The following is a 20874-nucleotide window of genomic DNA, read 5'->3' on the forward strand; positions in this document are numbered from 1 at the left end:
GCTCAACTAGAGAGGACAGCTCAACTAGAGAGGACAGCTCAACTAGAGAGGACAGCTCAACTAGGGAAGACAGCTCAACTAGAGAGGACAGCTCAACTAGAGAGGACAGATTAACTAGAGAAGACAGGTCAACTTGAGAGGACAGCTAAATTTTAGAGGACAGCTCAACTTGAGAGGACAGCTCAACTTGAGAGGACAGCTCAACTTGAGAGGACAGCTCAACCTGAGAGGACAGCTCAACCTGAGACGACAGCACAACTTTAGAGGACAGCTCAACTTGAAGGGACAGCACAACTTGAAGGGACAGCACAACTTGAGAGGACAGCACAGCTTGCAAGGACAGCACAACTTGGGCGGACAGCACAGCTTGCGCCAACTGCAAAGCTTGCACCGACAGCAAAGCTTGCAAGGACAGCACGGCTCTCGAGGACAGCACGGATTGCGACGACAGCACGGCTTGCGAAGACAGCACGGCTTGCGAGAACAGCACAGCTTGCGAGGACAGCACAGCTTGCGAGGACAGCACAGCTTGCGAGGACAGCACAGCTTGCGAGGACAGCACAGCTTGCGAGGACAGCACAGCTTGCGAGGACAGCAAAGCTTGCGAGGACAGCAAAGCTTGTGAGGACAGCACGGCTTGCGAGGACAGCACGGCTTGCGAGGACAGCACGGCTTGCGAGGACAGCACGGCTTGCGAGGACAGCACGGCTTGCGAGGACAGCACGGCTTGTGTGGACAGCACGGCTTCCGAGGACAGCACGGCTTGCGAGGACAGCACGGCTTGCGAGGACAGCACGGCTTGCGAGGACAGCACGGCTTGCGAGGACAGCACAGCTAGCGAGGACAGCACGGCTTGCGAGGACAGCATGGCTTGCGAGGACAGCACAGCTTGCGAGGACAGCACAGCTTGCGAGGACAGCACAGCTTGCGAGGACAGCACAGCTTGCGAGGACAGCACAGCTTGCGAGGACAACACAGCTTGCGAGGACAGCACAGCTTGCGATGACAGCACAACTTGCGAGGACAGCACGGCTTGCGAGGACAGCTCAACTTGAGAGGACAGCTCAACTTGAGAGGACAACTCAATTTGAGAAGACAGCTCAACTTGAGAGGACAGCTTAACTTGAGAAGACAGCTTAAATTGAGAGGACAGCTCAACTTGAGAGGGCAGCTCAACTTCAGAGGACCGCTCATGTAGAGAGGACAGCTCATCTAGAGAGGACAGCTCAACCTGAGAGGACAGCTTAACTTGAGAGGACAGCTCAACTTAGGAGGACAGCTCAACTTGAGAGGACAGCACTACTTGAGAGGAAAGCACAACTTACAAAGACAGCAACGCTTGCGAGGACAGCAAAGCTTGCCAGGACAGCACGGCTTTCTAGGACAGCACAGCTTGCGAGGACAGCACAGCTTGTGAGGACAGCACAGCATGCGAGGACAGCACAGCTTGCGAGGACAGCACAGCTTGCGAGGACAGCACGACTTGCGAGGACAACACAGCTTGTGAGAGCAGCACAGCTTGCAGGGACAGCACAGCTTGCGGGGACAGCACAGCTTGCGGGGACAGCACAGCTTGCGGGGACAGCACAGCTTGCGAGGACAACACAGCTTGCGAGAGCAGCACAGCTTGCAGGGACAGCACAGCTTGCGGGGACATCACGGCTTGCGGGGACAGCACAGCTTGCGGGGACAGCACAGCTTGCGAGAGCAGCACAGCTTGCAGGGACAGCACAGCTTGCGGGGACAGCACAGCTTGCGGGGACAGCACAGCTTGCGGGGACAGCACAGCTTGCGGGGACAGCACAGCTTGCGGGGACAGCAGAGCTTGCGGGGACAGCAGAGCTTGCGGGGACAGCAGAGCTTGCGGGGACAGCAGAGCTTGCGGGGACAGCAGAGCTTGCAGGGACAGCACACCTTGCGAGGACAGCACACCTTGCGAGGACGGCACAGCTTGCGTGGACGGCACAGCTTGCGTGGACGGCACAGCATGCGAGGACAGCTCAACTTGAGAGGACAGCTCATCTAGAGAGGACAGCTCATCTAGAGAGGAAAGCTCAACATCAGAGGACAGCTCAACTTGAAGGAGAGGTCAACTTGAGAGGACATCTCAACTTGAGAGGACAGCTCAACTTCAGAGGACAGCTTAACTTGAGAGGACAGCTCAACTTCAGAGGACAGCTCAACTTCAGAGGACAGCTCAAGTTGAGAGGACAGCTCAACTAGAGAGGACAGCACAACTTGAGAGGTCAGCTCAAGTTGAGAGGACAGCTCAAGTTGAGAGGACAGCTCAAGTTGAGAGGACAGCTCAACTTGAGAGGACAGCTCAACTTGAGAGGACAGCTTAACTTGAGAGGACAGCTTAACTTGAGAGGAGAGCTCAACTTGAGAGGACAGCTCAACCTGAGAGGACAGCTCAACTTGAGAGGACAGCTCAACTTGAGAGGACAGCTCAACTTGAGAGGACAGCTCAACTTGAGAGGACAGCTCATCTAGAGAGGACAGCTCATCTAGAGAGGAAAGCTCAACATCAGAGGACAGCTCAACTTGAAGGAGAGGTCAACTTGAGAGGACATCTCAACTTGAGAGGACAGCTTAACTTGAGAGGACAGCTCAACTTGAGAGGACAGCTCAACTTGAGAGGACAGCTCAACTTGAGAGGACAGCTCAACTTGAGAGGACAGCTCATCTAGAGAGGACAGCTCATCTAGAGAGGAAAGCTCAACATCAGAGGACAGCTCAACTTGAAGGAGAGGTCAACTTGAGAGGACATCTCAACTTGAGAGGACAGCTTAACTTGAGAGGACAGCTCCACTTCAGAGGACAGCTCAACTTCAGAGGACAGCTCAAGTTGAGAGGAGAGCTCAACTAGAGAGGACAGCACAACTTGAGAGGTCAGCTCAAGTTGAGAGGACAGCTCAACTTGAGAGGACAGCTCAACTTGAGAGGACAGCTTAACTTGAGAGGAGAGCTCAACTTGAGAGGGCAGCTCAACTTGAGAGGACAGCTCATCTAGAGACGACAGCTCATCTAGAGAGGACAGCTCATCTAGAGAGGACAGCTCATCTAGAGAGGACAGCTCAACATCAGAGGACAGCTCAATTTGAAGGAGAGGTCTACTTGAGAGGACATCTCGACTTGAGAGGACAGCTTAACTTGAGAGGACAGCTCAACTTCAGAGGACAGCTCAACTTCAGAGGACAGCTCAAGTTGAGTGGACAGCTCAACTAGAGAGGACAGCACAACTTGAGAGGTCAGCTCAAGTTGAGAGGACAGCTCAACTTGAGAGGACAGCTCAACTTGAGAGGACAGCTCAACTTGAGAGGACAGCTCAACTTGAGAGGACAGCTTAACTTGAGAGGACAGCTCAATTTGAGAGGACAGCTCAACTTGAGAGGACAGCTCAACTTGAGAGGACAGCTCAACTTGAGAGGACAGCTCAACTTGAGAGGACAGCTCATGTAGAGAGGACAGCTCATCTAGAGAGGACAGCTCAACATCAGAGGACAGCTCAACTTGAAGAAGAGGTCAACTTGAGAGGACATCTCAACTTGAGAGGACAACTCAACTTGAGAGGACAGCTTAACTTGAGAGGACATCTCAACTTCAGAGGACTGCTCAACTTCAGAGGACAGCTCAAGTTGAGAGGACAGCTCAACTAGAGAGGACAGCACAACTTGAGAGGTCAGCTCAACTTGAGAGGACAGATCATCTAGAGAGGACAGCTCATCTAGAGAGGACAGCTCATCTAGAGAGGACAGCTCATCTAGAGAGGACAGCTCATCTAGAGAGGACAGCTCGACATCAGAGGACAGCTCAACATCAGAGGACAGCTCAACTTGAAGGAGAGGTCAACTTGAGAGGACATCTCAACTTGAGAGGACAGCTTAACTTGAGAGGACAGCTCAACTTCAGAGGACAGCTCAACTTCAGAGGACAGCTCTAGTTGAGAGGACAGCTCAACTAGAGAGGACAGCACAACTTGAGAGGTCAGCTCAAGTTGAGAGGACAGCTCAACTTGAGAGGACAGCACAACTTGAGAGGACAGCACAACTTGCGAGGACAGCACAACTTGCGAGGACAGCACGGCTTGCAAGGACAGCACCGCTTGCAAGCACAGCACGGCTTGCGAGGACAGCACAGCTTGCGAGGACAGCACAACTTGCGAGGACTGCACGGCTTGCGAGGACAGCTCAACTTGAGAGGACAACTCAACTTGAGAGGACAGCTCAACTTGAGAGGACAGCTCAGCTTGAGAGGACAGCTCAACTTGAGAAGACAGCTCAACTTGAGAGGACAGCTCAACTTGAGAGGACAGCTTAACTTGAGAGGACAGCTTAACTTGAGAGGACAGCTCAACTTGAGAGGGCAGCTCAACTTGAGAGGGCAGCTCAACTTGAGAGGACAGCTCATGTAGAGAACCAGCTCATCTAGAGAGGACAGCTTGAGAGGACAGCTCAACTTGAGAGGACAGCTCAACTTGAGAGGACAGCTCATCTAGAGAGGACAGCTCAACATCAGAGGACAGCTCAACTTGAAGGAGAGGTCAACTTGAGAGGACAGCTCAACTTGAGAGGACAGCTCAACTTGAGAGGACAGCTCAACTTGAGAGGACAGCTCAACTTGTGAGGACAGCTCAACTTGTGAGGACAGCTCAACTTGAGAGGACAGCTTAACTTGGGAGGACAGCTCAACTTCAGAGGACAGCTCAACTTGAGAGGACAGCTCATCTAGAGAGGACAGCTCATCTAGAGAGGACAGCTCAACATCAGAGGACTGCTCAACATTAGAGGACTGCTCAACTTGAAGGAGAGGTCAACATAAGAGGACATCTCAACTTGAGAGGACAGCTCAACGTGAGAGGACAGCTTAACTTGAGAGGACAGCTCAACTTCAGAGGGCAGCTCAACTTCAGAGGACAGCTCAAGTTGAGAGGACAGCTCAACTAGAGAGGACAGCACAACTAGAGAGGTCAGCTCAAGTTGAGAGGACAGCTCAAGTTGAGAGGACAGCTCAACTTGAGTGGACAGCTCAAGTTGAGAGGACAGCTCAACTTGAGAGGACAGCTCAAGTTGAGAGGACAGCTCAACTCGAGAGGACAGCTCAACTTGAGAGGACAGCTCATCTAGAGAGGACAGCTCAACATCAGAGGACTGCTCAACTTGAAGGAGAGGTCAACATAAGAGGACATCTCAACTTGAGAGGACAGCTCAACTTGAGAGGACAGCTCAACTTGAGAGGACAGCACTACTTGAGAGGAAAGCACAAGTTGCGAGGACAGCAAAGCTTGCGAGGACAGCACAGCTTGCCGGGACAGCATGGTTTTCTAGGACAGCACAGCTTGCGAGGACAGCACAGCTTGTGAGGACAGCACAGCTTGCGAGGACAGCACAGCTTGCGAGGACAGCACAGCTTGCGAGGACAGCACAGCTTGCGAGGACAGCACAGTTTGCGGGGACAGCACAGCTTGCGAGGACAGCACAGCTTGCAAGGACAGCACAGCTTGCGAGGACAGCACAGCTTGCGAGGACAGCACACCTTGCGAGGACAGCACAGCTTGCGAGGACAGCACACCTTGCGAGGACGGCACAGCTTGCGTGGACGGCACAGCTTGCGCGGACAGCTCAACTTGAGAGGACAGCTCAACTTGAGAGGACAGCTCAACTTGAGAGGACAGCTAACCTTGAGAGGACAGCTCAACCTGAGAGGACAGCTTAACTTGAGAGGACAGCCCAACTTGAGAGGACAGCACTACTTGAGAGGAAAGCATAACTTGCGAGGCCACCAACGCTTGCGAGGACAGCACAGTTTGCGAGGACAGCACAGCTTGCGAGGACAGCTCAACTTGAGAGAACAGCTCAATTTGAGAGGACAGCTGAACTTGAGAGGACAAATCAACTTGAGAGGACAAATCAACTTGGGAGGACAAATCAACTTGAGAGGACAGCTCAACTTGAGAGGACAGCTCAACCTGAGAGGACAGCTCAACTTGAGAGGACAGCTTAACTTGAGAGGACAGCACTACTTGAGAGGAAAGCATAACTTGCGAGGCCACCAACGCTTGCGAGGACAGCACAGTTTGCGAGGACAGCACAGCTTGCGAGGACAGCACTGCTTGTGAGGACAGCTCAACTTGAGAGGACAGCTCTAATTGTGAGGACAGCTCAACGTGAGAGAACAGCTCAACTAGAGAGGACAGCTCAACTAGAGAGGACAGCTCAACTAGAGAGGACAGCTCAACTAGAGACGACAGCTCAACTAGGGAAGACAGCTCAACTAGAGAGGACAGATCAACTAGAGAGGACAGATCAACTAGAGAAGACAGCTCAACTTGAGAGGACAGCTCAACTTGAGAGGACAGCTAAACTTTAGAGGACATATCAACTTGAGAGGACAGCTCAACTTGAGAGGACAGCTCAACTTGAGAGGACAGTTCAACCTGCGATGACAGCTCAACTTGAGAGGACAGCTCAACTTGAGGGGACGGCACAACTTGAGAGGACAGCACAACTTGCAAGGACAGCACAACTTGGGCGGACAGCACAGCTTGCGCCAACAGCAAAGCTTGCACCGACAGCAAAGCTTGCAAGGACAGCACGGCTTGCGAGGACATCACGGATTGCGACGACAGCACGGCTTGCGAGGACAGCACGGCTTGCGAGGACAGCACGGCTTGCGAGAACAGCACAGCTTGCGAGGACAGCACAGCTTGCGACGACAGCAAAGCTTGTGAGGACAGCAAAGCTTGTGAGGACAGCACGGCTTTCGTGGACAGCAAGGCTTGCGTGGACAGCACAGCTTGCGAGGACATCACGGCTTGCGAGGTCAGCACGGCTTGCGAGGACAGCACGGCTTGCGAGGACAGCACGGCTTGCGAGGACAGCACGGCTTGCGAGGTCAGCACAGCTTGCGAGGTCAGCACAGCTTGCGAGGACAGCTCAACTTGAGAGAACAGCTCAACTTGAGAGAACAGCTCAACTTGAGAGTACAGCTGTACTTGAGAGGACAAATCAACTTGAGAGGACAAATCAACTTGAGAGGACAGCTCAACCTGAGAGGACAGCTCAACTTGAGAGGACAGCTTAACTTGAGAGGACAGCTTAACTTGAGAGGACAGCTCAACTTGAGAGGACAGCACTACTTGAGAGGAAAGCATAACTTGCGAGGACACCAACGCTTGCGAGGACAGCACAGTTTGCGAGGACAGCACAGCTTGCGAGGACAGCACTGCTTGTGAGGACAGCTCAACTTGAGAGGACAGCTCTAATTGTGAGGACAGCTCAACGTGAGAGAACAGCTCAACTAGAGAGGACAGCTCAACTAGAGAGGACAGCTCAACTAGAGAGGACAGCTCAACTAGAGAGGACAGCTCAACTAGAGAGGACAGCTCAACTAGAGAGGACAGCTCAACTAGAGAGGACAGCTCAACTAGAGAGGACAGCTCAACTAGAGAGGACAGCTCAACTAGAGAGGACAGCTCAACTAGAGAGGACAGCTCAACTAGAGAGGACAGCTCAACTAGAGAGGACAGCTCAACTAGAGAGGACAGCTCAACTAGGGAAGACAGCTCAACTAGGGAAGACAGCTCAACTAGAGAGGACAGCTCAACTAGAGAGGACAGCTCAACTTGAGAGGACAGCTAAACTTTAGAGGACAGCTCAACTTGAGAGGACAGCTCAACTTGAGAGGACAGCTCAACTTGAGAGGACAGCTCAACTTGAGAGGACAGCTCAACTTGAGAGGACAGCTCAACTTGAGAGGACAGCTCAACCTGAGAGGACAGCTCAACCTGAGACGACAGCTCGACTTGAGAGGACAGCTCAACTTGAGGGGACAGCACAACTTGAAAGGACAGCACAACTTGCAAGGACAGCACAACTTGGGCGCCAACAGCAAAGATTGCACCGACAGCAAAGCTTGCAAGGACAGCACGGCTCTCGAGGACAGCACGGATTGCGACGACAGCACGGCTTGCGAAGACAGCACGGCTTGCGAAGACAGCACGGCTTGCGAAGACAGCACGGCTTGCGAAGACAGCACGGCTTGTGAGAACAGCACAGCTTGCGAGGACAGCACAGCTTGCGAGGATAGCACAGCTTGCGAAGACAGCAAAGCTTGTGAAGACAGCACGGCTTGCGAGGACAGCACGGCTTGCGTGGACAGCATGGCTTCCGAGCACAGCACGGCTTGGGAGGACAGCACGGCTTGCGAGGACAGCACAGCTAGCGAGGACAGCACGGCTTGCGAGGACAGCACGGCGTGCGAGGACAGCACAGCTTGCGAGGACAGCACAGCTTGCGAGGACAGCACAGCTTGCGAGGACAGCACAGCTTGCGAGGACAGCACAGCTTGCGAGGACAGCACAGCTTGCGAGGACAGCACAGCTTGCGAGGACAGCACAGCTTGCGAGGACAGCACAGCTTGCGAGGACAGCACAGCTTGCGATGACAGCACAACTTGCGAGGACAGCACGGCTTGCGAGGACAGCTCAACTTGAGAGGACAGCTCAACTTGAGAGGACAGCTCAACTTGAGAGGACAGCTCAACTTGAGAAGACAGCTCAAACTGAGAGGACAGCTTAACTTGAGAGGACAGCTTAAATTGAGAGGACAGCTCAACTTGAGAGGGCAGCTCAACTTCAGAGGACCGCTCATGTAGAGAGGACAGCTCATCTAGAGAGGACAGCTCAACCAGAGAGGACAGCTTAACTTGAGGGGACAGCTCAACTTAGGAGGACAGCTCAACTTGAGAGGACAGCACTACTTGAGAGGAAAGCACAACTTACAAGGACAGCAACGCTTGCGAGGACAGCAAAGCTTGCCAGGACAGCACGGCTTTCTAGGACAGCACAGCTTGCGAGGACAGCACAGCTTGTGAGGACAGCACAGCTTGCGAGGACAGCACAGCTTGCGAGGTCAGCACAGCTTGCGAGGACAGCACAGCTTGCGAGGACAGCAAAGCTTGCGAGGACAGCACAGCTTGCGAGGACAGCACAGCTTGCGAGGACAGCACAGCTTGCGAGGACAGCACAGCTTGCGAGGACAGCACAGCTTGCGAGGACAGCACAGCTTGCGAGGACAGCACAGCTTGCGAGGACAGCACAGCTTGCGAGGACGGCACAGCTTGCGAGGACAGCACAGCTTGCGAGGACAGCACAGCTTGCGAGGACAGCACAGCTTGCGAGAACAGCACAGCTTGCGAGGACAGCACAGCTTGCGAGGACAGCACAGCTTGCGAGGACAGCACAGCTTGCGAGGACAGCACAGCTTGCAAGGACAGCACACCTTGCGAGTACGGCACAGCTTGCGTGGACGGCACAGCTTGCGTGGACGGCACAGCTTGCGTGGCCGGCACAGCTTGCGAGGACAGCTCAACTTGAGAGGACAGCTCAACTTGAGAGGACAGCTCAACATGAGAGGACAGCTCAACATGAGAGGACAGCACTACTTGAGAGGAAAGCACAACTTGCGAGGACAGCAACGCTTGTGAGGACAGCACAGCTTGCCAGGACAGCACGGCTTTCTAGGACAGCACAGCTTGCGAGGACAACACAGCTTGTGAGGACAGCACATCTTGAGAGGACAGCTCAACTTGTGAGGACAGCTCAACGTGAGAGAACAGCTCAACTAGAGAGGACAGCTCAACTAGAGAGGACAGCTCAACTGGAGAGGACAGCTCAACTAGAGAGGACAGCTCAACTAGGGAATACAGCTCAACTAGGGAGGACAGATCAACTAGAGAAGACAGCTCAACTTGAGAGGACAGCTCAACTTGAGAGGACAGCTCAACTTTAGAGGACAGCTCAACTTGAGAGGACAGCTCAACCTGAGACGACAGCTCAACTTGAGAGGACAGCTCAACTTGAGAGGACAGCACATCTTGAGAGGACAGCACAACTTGCGAGGACAGCACAACTTGGGCGGACAGCACAGCTTGCGCCGACAGCAAAGCTTGCACCGACAGCAAAGCTTGCGAGGACAGCACGGCTTGCGAGGACAGCACGGATTGCGACGACAGCACGGCTTGCGAGGACAGCACGACTTGCGAGGACAACACAGCATGCGAGAGCAGCACAGCTTGCGGGGACAGCACAGCTTGCGGGGACAGCACAGCTTGCGGGGACAGCACAGCTTGCGGGGACAGCAGAGCTTGTGGGGACAGCAGAGCTTGCGGGGACAGCACAGCTTGCGGGGACAGCACAGCTTGCGGGGACAGCACAGATTGCGAGGACAGCACAGCTTGCGGGGACAGCACAGCTTGCGGGGACAGCACAGCTTGCGGGGACAGCACAGCTTGCGGGGACAGCACAGCTTGCGGGGACAGCACACCTTGCGGGGACAGCACAGATTGCGAGGACAGCTCAACTTGAGAGGACAGCTCAACTTGAGAGGACAGCTCAACTTGAGAGGACAGCTCATCTAGAGAGGACAGCTCATCTAGAGAGGACAGCTCATCTAGAGAGGACAGCTCATCTAGAGAGGACAGCTCATCTAGAGAGGAAAGCTCAACATCAGAGGACAGCTCAACTTGAAGGAGAGGTCAACTTGAGAGGACATCTCAACTTGAGAGGACAGCTTAACTTGAGAGGACAGCTCAACTTCAGAGGACAGCTCAACTTGAGAGGACAGCTCAACCTGAGACGACAGCTCAAGTTGAGAGGACAGCTCAACTTAAGAGGACAGCACAACTTGAGAGGACAGCACAACTTGCGAGGACAGCACAACTTGGGGGGACAGCACAGCTTGCGCCGAGAGCAAAGCTTGCACCGACAGCAAAGCTTGCAAGGACAGCACGGCTTGCGAGGACAGCACAGATTGCGACGACAGCACAGATTGCGACGACAGCACGGCTTGCGAGGACAGCACGGCTTAAAGGACAGCACAGCTTGCGAGAGCAGCTCAACTTGAGAGGACAGCTCAACTTGAGAGGACAGCACAACTTGCGAGGACAGCACAACTTGCGAGGACAGCAAAGCTTGCGAGGACAGCAAAGCTTGTGAGGACAGCACGGCTTGCGAGGACAGCAAGGCTTGCGAGGACAGCAAGGCTTGCGTGGACAGCACGGCTTCCAAGGACAGCACGGCTTGTGAGGACAGCACGGCTTGTGAGGACAGCACGGCTTGCGAGGACAGCACAGCTTGCGAGGTCAGCACAGCTTGCAAGGACTGCACGGCTTGCGAGGACAGCACAGCTTGCGAGGACAGCACAGCTTGTGAGGACAGCACAGCTTGCGAGGACAGCACAGCTTTCGAAGACAGCACAGCTTGCGAAGACAGCACAGCTTGCGATGACAGCACAACTTGCGAGGACAGCACGGCTTGCGAATACAGCTCAACTTGAGAGGACAGCTCAACTTGAGAGGACAGCTCAACTTGAGAGGACAGCTCAACTTGAGAGGACAGCTCAACTTGAGAGGACAGCTCAACTTGAGAGGACAGCTCAACTTGAGAGGACAGCTCAACTTGAGAGGACAGCTCAACTCGAGAGGACAGCTCAACTGGAGAGGACAGCTCAACTCGAGAGGACAGCTCAACTCGAGAGGACAGCTCAACTCGAGAGGACAGCTCAACTCGAGAGGACAGCTCAACTCGAGAGGACAGCTCAACTCGAGAGGACAGCTCAACTTGAGAGGACAGCTCAACTTGAGAGGACAGCTCAACTTGAGAGGACAGCTCAACTTGAGAGGACAGCTCAACTTGAGAGGACAGCTCAACTTGAGAGGACAGCTCAACTTGAGAGGACAGCTCATCTAGAGAGGACAGCTCATCTAGAGAGGGCAGCTCATCTAGAGAGGACAGCTCATCTAGAGAGGACAGCTCAACATCAGAGGACAGCTCAATTTGAAGGAGATGTCTACTTGAGACGACATCTCGACTTGAGAGGACAGCTTAACTTCAGAGGACAGCTCAACTTCAGAGGACAGCTCAAGTTGAGAGGACAGCTCAAGTTGAGAGGACAGCTCAAGTTGAGAGGACAGCTCAAGTTGAGAGGACAGCTCAACTAGAGAGGACAGCACAACTTGAGAGGTCAGCTCAAGTTGAGAGGACAGCTCAACTTGAGAGGACTGCTCAACTTGAGAGGACAGCTCATCTTGGGAGGACAGCTCAACTTGAGAGGACAGCTCAACTTGAGAGGACAGCTCAACTTGAGAGGACAGCTCAACTTGAGAGGACAGCTCAACTTGAGAGGACAGCTCAACTTGAGAGGACAGCTCAACTTCAGAGGACAGCTCAACTTGAGAGGACAGCTTAACTTGAGAGGACAGCTTAACTTGAGAGGACAGCTTAACTTGAGAGGACAGCTCAACTTGAGAGGACAGCTCAACTTGAGAGGACAGCTCAACTTGAGAGGACAGCTCAACTTGAGAGGACAGCTCAACTTGAGAGGACAGCTCAACTTGAGAGGACAGCTCATGTAGAGATGACAGCTCATCTAGAGAGGACAGCTCAACATCAGAGGACAGCTCAACTTGAAGAAGAGGTCAACTTGAGAGGACATCTCAACTTGAGAGGACAGCTCAACTTGAGAGGACAGCTCAACTTGAGAGGACATCTCAACTTGAGAGGACAGCTCAACTTCAGAGGCAGCTCAAGTTGAGAGGACAGCTCAACTAGAGAGGACAGCACAACTTGAGAGGACAGCACAACTTGAGAGGTCAGCTCAAGTTGAGAGGACAGCTCAAGTTGAGAGGACAGCTCAAGTTGAGAGGACAGCTCAAGTTGAGAGGACAGCTCAACTTGAGAGGACAGCTCAACTTGAGAGGACAGCTCATCTAGAGAGGACAGCTCATCTAGAGAGGACAGCTAAACATCAGAGGACTGCTCAACTTGAAGGAGAGGTCAACATAAGAGGACATCTCAACTTGAGAGGACAGCTCAACGTGAGAGGACAGCTTAACTTGAGAGGACAGCTCAACTTCAGAGGGCAGCTCAACTTCAGAGGACAGCTCAAGTAGAGAGGACAGCTCAACTAGAGAGGACAGCACAACTTGAGAGGTCAGCTCAAGTTGAGAGGACAGCTTAACTTGAGAGGACAGCTCAACTTGAGAGGGCAGCTCAACTTGAGAGGACAGCTCATGTAGAGAGGACAGCTCATCTAGAGAGGACAGCTCATCTAGAGAGGACAGCTTGAGAGGACAGCTCAACTTGAGAGGACAGCTCAACTTGAGAGGACAGCTCATCTAGAGAGGACAGCTCAACATCAGAGGACAGCTCAACTTGAAGGAGAGGTCAACTTGAGAGGACAGCTCAACTTGAGAGGACAGCTCAACTTGAGAGGACAGCTTAACTTGGGAGGACAGCTCAACTTGAGAGGACAGCTCAACTTGAGAGGACAGCTCATCTAGAGAGGACAGCTCATCTAGAGAGGACAGCTCAACATCAGAGGACTGCTCAACTTGAAGGAGAGGTCAACATAAGAGGACATCTCAACTTGAGAGGACAGCTCAACGTGAGAGGACAGCTTAACTTGAGAGGACAGCTCAACTTCAGAGGACAGCTCAACTTCAGAGGACAGCTCAAGTTGAGAGGACAGCTCAACTAGAGAGGACAGCACAACTAGAGAGGACAGCACAACTTGAGAGGTCAGCTCAAGTTGAGAGGACAGCTCAAGTTGAGAGGACAGCTCAACTTGAGAGGACAGCTCAACTTGACAGGACAGCTCAACTTGAGAGGACAGCTCAACTTGAGAGGACAGCTCAACTTGAGAGGACAGCTCAACTTGAGAGGACAGCTCAGCTTGAGAGGACAGCTCAACCTGAGAGGACAGCTTAACTTGAGAGGACAGCTCAACTTGAGAGGACAGCACTACTTGAGAGGAAAGCACAACTTGCAAGGACAACAAAGCTTGCGAGGACAGCACAGCTTGCCGGGACAGCATGGTTTTCTAGGACAGCACAGCTTGCGAGGACAGCACAGCTTGTGAGGACAGCACAGCTTGCGAGGACAGCACAGCTTGCGAGGACAGCACAGCTTTCAAGGACAGCACAGCTTGCGAGGACAGCACAGTTTGCGGGGACAGCACAGCTTGCGAGGACAGCACAGCTTGCGAGGACAGCACAGCTTGCGAGGACAGCACAGCTTGCGAGGATAGCACGACTTGCGAGGACAACACAGCTTGCGAGAGCAGCACAGCTTGCAGGGACAGCACAGCTTGCGGGGACAGCACAGCTTGCGTGGACAGCACAGCTTGCCGGGACAGCAGAGCTTGCGGGGACAGCAGAGCTTGCGGGGACAGCAGAGCTTGCAGGGACAGCACAGCTTGCGGGGACAGCACACCTTGCGGGGACAGCACAGCTTGCGGGGACAGCACAGCTTGCGGGGACAGCACAGCTTGCGGGGACAGCACAGCTTGCGGGGACAGCACAGCTTGCGGGGACAGCACAGCTTGCGGGGACAGCACAGCTTGCGGGGACAGCACAGCTTGCGGGGACAGCACAGCTTGCGGGGACAGCACAGCTTGCAGGGACAGCACAGCTTGCGGGGACAGCACAGCTTGCGGGGACAGCACAGCTTGCGGGGACAGCACAGCTTGCGGGGACAGCACAGCTTGCGGGGACAGCACAGCTTGCGGGGACAGCACAGCTTGCGGGGACAGCACAGCTTGCGGGGACAGCACAGCTTGCGGGGACAGCACAGCTTGCGGGGACAGTACAGCTTGCGGGGACAGCACAGCTTGCGGGGACAGCACAGCTTGCGAGGACAGCACAACTTGCGAGGACAGCACAGCTTGCAAGGACAGCACCGCTTGCAAGGACAGCACGGCTTGCGAGGACAGCACAGCTTGCGAGGACAGCACAACTTGCGAGGACTGCACGGCTTGCGAGGACAGCTCAACTTGAGAGGACAACTCAACTTGAGAGGACAGCTCAACTTGAGAGGACAGCTCAACTTGAGAGGACAGCTCAACTTGAGAAGACAGCTCAACTTGAGAGGACAGCTCAACTTGAGAGGACAGCTTAACTTGAGAGGACAGCTTAACTTGAGAGGACAGCTCAACTTGAGAGGGCAGCTCAACTTGAGAGGGCAGCTCAACTTGAGAGGACAGCTCATGTAGAGAGGACAGCTCATCTAGAGAGGACAGCTTGAGAGGACAGCTCAACTTGAGAGGACAGCTCAACTTGAGAGGACAGCTCATCTAGAGAGGACAGCTCATCTAGAGAGGACAGCTCAACATCAGAGGACTGCTCAACTTGAAGGAGAGGTCAACATAAGAGGACATCTCAACTTGAGAGGACAGCTCAACGTGAGAGGACAGCTCAACGTGAGAGGACAGCTTAACTTGAGAGGACAGCTCAACTTCAGAGGACAGCTCAACTTCAGAGGACAGCTCAAGTTGAGAGGACAGCTCAACTAGAGAGGACAGCACAACTTGAGAGGTCAGCTCAAGTTGAGAGGACAGCTCAAGTTGAGAGGACAGCTCAACTTGAGAGGACAGCTCAAGTTGAGAGGACAGCTCAACTTGAGAGGACAGCTCAACTTGAGAGGACAGCTCAGCTTGAGAGGACAGCTCAACCTGAGAGGACAGCTTAACTTGAGAGGACAGCTCAACTTGAGAGGACAGCTCAACTTGAGAGGACAGCTCAACTTGAGAGGACAGCTCAAATTGAGAGGACAGCATAGCTTGCGAGGACAGCACAGCTTGCCGGGACAGCATGGTTTTCTAGGACAGCACAGCTTGCGAGGACAGCACAGCTTGTGAGGACAGCACAGCTTGCGAGGACAGCACAGCTTGCGAGGACAGCACAGCTTTCAAGGACAGCACAGCTTGCGAGGACAGCACAGTTTGCGGGGACAGCACAGCTTGCGAGGACAACACAGCTTGCAAGGACAGCACAGCTTGTGAGGACAGTACAGCTTGCGAGGACAGCACACCTTGCGAGAACGGCACAGCTTGCGAGGACGGCACAGCTTGCGAGGACGGCACAGCTTCCGTGGACGGCACAGCTTGCGCGGACAGCTCAACTTGAGAGGACAGCTCAACTTGAGAGGACAGCTCAACTTGAGAGGACAGCTAAACTTGAGAGGACAGCTCAACCTGAGAGGACAGCTCAACTTGAGAGGACAGCACTACTTGAGAGGAAAGCATAACTTGCGAGGACACCAACGCTTGCGAGGACAGAACAGTTTGTGAGAACAGCACAGCTTGCGAGGACAGCACTTCTTGCGAGGACAGCTCAACTTGAGAGGACAGCTCAACGTGAGAGAACAGCTCAACTAGAGAGGACAGCTCAACTAGAGAGGACAGCTCAACTAGAGAGGACAGATCAACTAGAGAGGACAGCTCAACTAGGGAAGACAACTCAACTAGAGAGGACAGCTCAACTAGAGAGGACAGATCAACTAGAGAAGACAGCTCAACTTGAGAGGACAGCTCAACTTGAGAGGACAGCTAAACTTTAAAGGACATATCTACTTGAGAGGACAGCTCAACTTGAGAGGACAGCTCAACTTGAGAGGACAGTTCAACCTGAGACGACAGCTCAACTTGAGGGGACGGCACAACTTGAGAGGACAGCACAACTTGCAAGGACAGCACAACTTGGGCGGACAGCACAGCTTGCGCCAACAGCAAAGCTTGCACCGACAGCAAAGCTTGCAAGGACAGCACGGCTTGCGAGGACAGCACGGATTGCGACGAACGCACGGCTTGCGAGGACAGCACGGCTTGCGAGAACAGCACGGCTTGCGAGAACAGCACGGCTTGCGAGGACAGCACAGCTTGCGAGGACAGCAAAGCTTTTGAGGACAGCAAAGCTTGTGAGGACAGCACGGCTTGCGAGGACAGCACGGCTTGCGAGGACAGCACGGCTTCCGAGCACAGCACGGCTTGCGAGGACAGCACGGCTTGCGAGGACAGCACAGCTAGCGAGGACAGCACGGCTTGCGAGGACAGCACGGCTTGCGAGGACAGCACAGCTTGCGAGGACAGCACAGCTTGCGAGGACAGCACAGCTTGCGAGGACAACACAGCTTGCGAGGACAGCACAGCTTGCGATGACAGCACAGCTTGCGATGACAGCACAACTTGCGAGGACAGCACGGCTTGCGAGGACAGCTCAACTTGAGAGGACAGCTCAACTTGAGAGGACAGCTCAACTTGAGAGGACAGCTCAACTTGAGAAGACAGCTCAAACTGAGAGGACAGCTTAAATTGAGAGGACAGCTTAAATTGAGAGGACAGCTCAACTTGAGAGGGCAGCTCAACTTGAGAGGGCAGCTCAACTTGAGAGGACCGCTCATGTAGAGAGGACAGCTCATCTAGAGAGTACAGCTCAACTAGAGAGGACAGCTCAACTAGAGAGGACAGCTCAACTAGAGAGGACAGCTCAACTAGGGAAGACAGCTCAACTAGAGAGGACAGCTCAACTAGAGAGGACAGATTAACTAGAGAAGACAGGTCAACTTGAGAGGACAGCTAAATTTTAGAGGACAGCTCAACTTGAGAGGACAGCTCAACTTGAGAGGACAGCTCAACTTGAGAGGACAGCTCAACCTGAGAGGACAGCTCAACCTGAGACGACAGCACAACTTGAGAGGACAGCTCAACTTGAAGGGACAGCACAACTTGAAGGGACAGCACAACTTGAGAGGACAGCACAGCTTGCAAGGACAGCACAACTTGGGCGGACAGCACAGCTTGCGCCAACAGCAAAGCTTGCACCGACAGCAAAGCTTGCAAGGACAGCACGGCTCTCGAGGACAGCACGGATTGCGACGACAGCACGGCTTGCGAAGACAGCACGGCTTGCGAGAACAGCACAGCTTGCGAGGACAGCACAGCTTGCGAGGACAGCACAGCTTGCGAGGACAGCACAGCTTGCGAGGACAGCACAGCTTGCGAGGACAGCACAGCTTGCGAGGACAGCAAAGCTTGCGAGGACAGCAAAGCTTGTGAGGACAGCACGGCTTGCGAGGACAGCACGGCTTGCGAGGACAGCACGGCTTACGAGGACAGCACGGCTTGCGAGGACAGCACGGCTTGCGAGGACAGCACGGCTTGTGTGGACAGCACGGCTTCCGAGGACAGCACGGCTTGCGAGGACAGCACGGCTTGCGAGGACAGCACGGCTTGCGAGGACAGCACAGCTAGCGAGGACAGCACGGCTTGCGAGGACAGCATGGCTTGCGAGGACAGCACAGCTTGCGAGGACAGCACAGCTTGCGAGGACAGCACAGCTTGCGAGGACAGCACAGCTTGCGAGGACAGCACAGCTTGCGAGGACAACACAGCTTGCGAGGACAGCACAGCTTGCGATGACAGCACAACTTGCGAGGACAGCACGGCTTGCGAGGACAGCTCAACTTGAGAGGACAGCTCAACTTGAGAGGACAACTCAATTTGAGAAGACAGCTCAACTTGAGAGGACAGCTTAACTTGAGAGGACAGCTTAAATTGAGAGGACAGCTCAACTTGAGAGGGCAGCTCAACTTCAGAGGACCGCTCATGTAGAGAGGACAGCTCATCTAGAGAGGACAGCTCAACCTGAGAGGACAGCTTAACTTGAGAGGACAGCTCAACTTAGGAGGACAGCTCAACTTGAGAGGACAGCACTACTTGAGAGGAAAGCACAACTTACAAAGACAGGAACGCTTGCGAGGACAGCAAAGCTTGCCAGGACAGCACGGCTTTCTAGGACAGCACAGCTTGCGAGGACAGCACAGCTTGTGAGGACAGCACAGCATGCGAGGACAGCACAGCTTGCGAGGACAGCACAGCTTGCGAGGACAGCACGACTTGCGAGGACAACACAGCTTGCGAGAGCAGCACAGCTTGCAGGGACAGCACAGCTTGCGGGGACAGCACAGCTTGCGGGGACAGCACAGCTTGCGGGGACAGCACAGCTTGCGAGGACAACACAGCTTGCGAGAGCAGCACAGCTTGCAGGGACAGCACAGCTTGCGGGGACATCACAGCTTGCGGGGACAGCACAGCTTGCGGGGACAGCACAGCTTGCGAGAGCAGCACAGCTTGCAGGGACAGCACAGCTTGCGGGGACCGCACAGCTTGCGGGGACAGCACAGCTTGCGGGGACAGCACAGCTTGCGGGGACAGCACAGCTTGCGGGGACAGCAGAGCTTGCGGGGACAGCAGAGCTTGCGGGGACAGCAGAGCTTGCGGGGACAGCAGAGCTTGTGGGGACAGCAGAGCTTGCAGGGACAGCACACCTTGCGAGGACAGCACACCTTGCGAGGACGGCACAGCTTGCGTGGACGGCACAGCTTGCGTGGACGGCACAGCATGCGAGGACAGCTCAACTTGAGAGGACAGCTCATCTAGAGAGGACAGCTCATCTAGAGAGGAAAGCTCAACATCAGAGGACAGCTCAACTTGAAGGAGAGGTCAACTTGAGAGGACATCTCAACTTGAGAGGACAGCTCAACTTCAGAGGACAGCTTAACTTGAGAGGACAGCTCAACTTCAGAGGACAGCTCAACTTCAGAGGACAGCTCAAGTTGAGAGGACAGCTCAACTAGAGAGGACAGCACAACTTGAGAGGTCAGCTCAAGTTGAGAGGACAGCTCAAGTTGAGAGGACAGCTCAAGTTGAGAGGACAGCTCAACTTGAGAGGACAGCTCAACTTGAGAGGACAGCTTAACTTGAGACGACAGCTTAACTTGAGAGGAGAGCTCAACTTGAGAGGACAGCTCAACTTGAGAGGACAGCTCAACTTGAGAGGACAGCTCAACTTGAGAGGACAGCTCAACTTGAGAGGACAGCTCAACTTGAGAGGACAGCTCATCTAGAGAGGACAGCTCATCTAGAGAGGAAAGCTCAACATCAGAGGACAGCTCAACTTTAAGGAGAGGTCAACTTGAGAGGACATCTCAACTTGAGAGGACAGCTTAACTTGAGAGGACAGCTCAACTTGAGAGGACAGCTCAACTTGAGAGGACAGCTCAACTTGAGAGGACAGCTCAACTTGAGAGGACAGCTCATCTAGAGAGGACAGCTCATCTAGAGAGGAAAGCTCAACATCAGAGGACAGCTCAACTTGAAGGAGAGGTCAACTTGAGAGGACATCTCAACTTGAGAGGACAGCTTAACTTGAGAGGACAGCTCAACTTCAGAGGACAGCTCAACTTCAGAGGACAGCTCAAGTTGAGAGGAGAGCTCAACTAGAGAGGACAGCACAACTTGAGAGGTCAGCTCAAGTTGAGAGGACAGCTCAACTTGAGAGGACAGCTCAACTTGAGAGGACAGCTTAACTTGAGATGAGAGCTCAACTTGAGAGGGCAGCTCAACTTGAGAGGACAGCTCATCTAGAGAGGACAGCTCATCTAGAGAGGACAGCTCATCTAGAGAGGACAGCTCATCTAGAGAGGACAGCTCAACATCAGAGGACAGCTCAATTTGAAGGAGAGGTCTACTTGAGAGGACATCTCGACTTGAGAGGACAGCTTAACTTGAGAGGACAGCTCAACTTCAGAGGACAGCTCAACTTCAGAGGAGAGCTCAAGTTGAGAGGACAGCTCAACTAGAGAGGACAGCACAACTTGAGAGGTCAGCTCAAGTTGAGAGGACAGCTCAACTTGAGAGGACAGCTCAACTTGAGAGGACAGCTCAACTTGAGAGGACAGCTCAACTTGAGAGGACAGCTTAACTTGAGAGGACAGCTCAACTTGAGAGGACAGCTCAACTTGAGAGGACAGCTCAACTTGAGAGGACAGCTCAACTAGAGAGGACAGCTCAACTTGAGAGGACAGCTCATGTAGAGAGGACAGCTCATCTAGAGAGGACAGCTCAACATCAGAGGACAGCTCAACTTGAAGAAGAGGTCAACTTGAGAGGACATCTCAACTTGAGAGGACAACTCAACTTGAGAGGACAGCTTAACTTGAGAGGACATCTCAACTTCAGAGGACAGCTCAACTTCAGA

General features: G+C 53.8%; 1 protein-coding gene across 1 annotated transcript in view; it reads right to left on the reverse strand.

Moving 5' to 3' along the window:
- Positions 1-20018, reverse strand: part of LOC126426585 (uncharacterized) — a 61899-nt gene extending 41881 nt beyond the window's left edge. Inside the window, exons 1-2 of the mRNA XM_050088480.1 lie at positions 19982-20018; positions 2734-3063 (exon numbers count right to left, since the gene is read on the reverse strand). Of these exons, the coding sequence (XP_049944437.1) occupies positions 2734-3063; positions 19982-20018 (367 nt within the window). The remainder of the gene's footprint in view (positions 1-2733; positions 3064-19981) is intronic.
- Positions 20019-20874: the final 856 nt, after the last annotated feature.

The sequence above is a fragment of the Schistocerca serialis genome, chromosome 11 (assembly GCF_023864345.2).
Source record: "Schistocerca serialis cubense isolate TAMUIC-IGC-003099 chromosome 11, iqSchSeri2.2, whole genome shotgun sequence".
NCBI lineage: Eukaryota > Metazoa > Arthropoda > Insecta > Orthoptera > Acrididae > Schistocerca > Schistocerca serialis.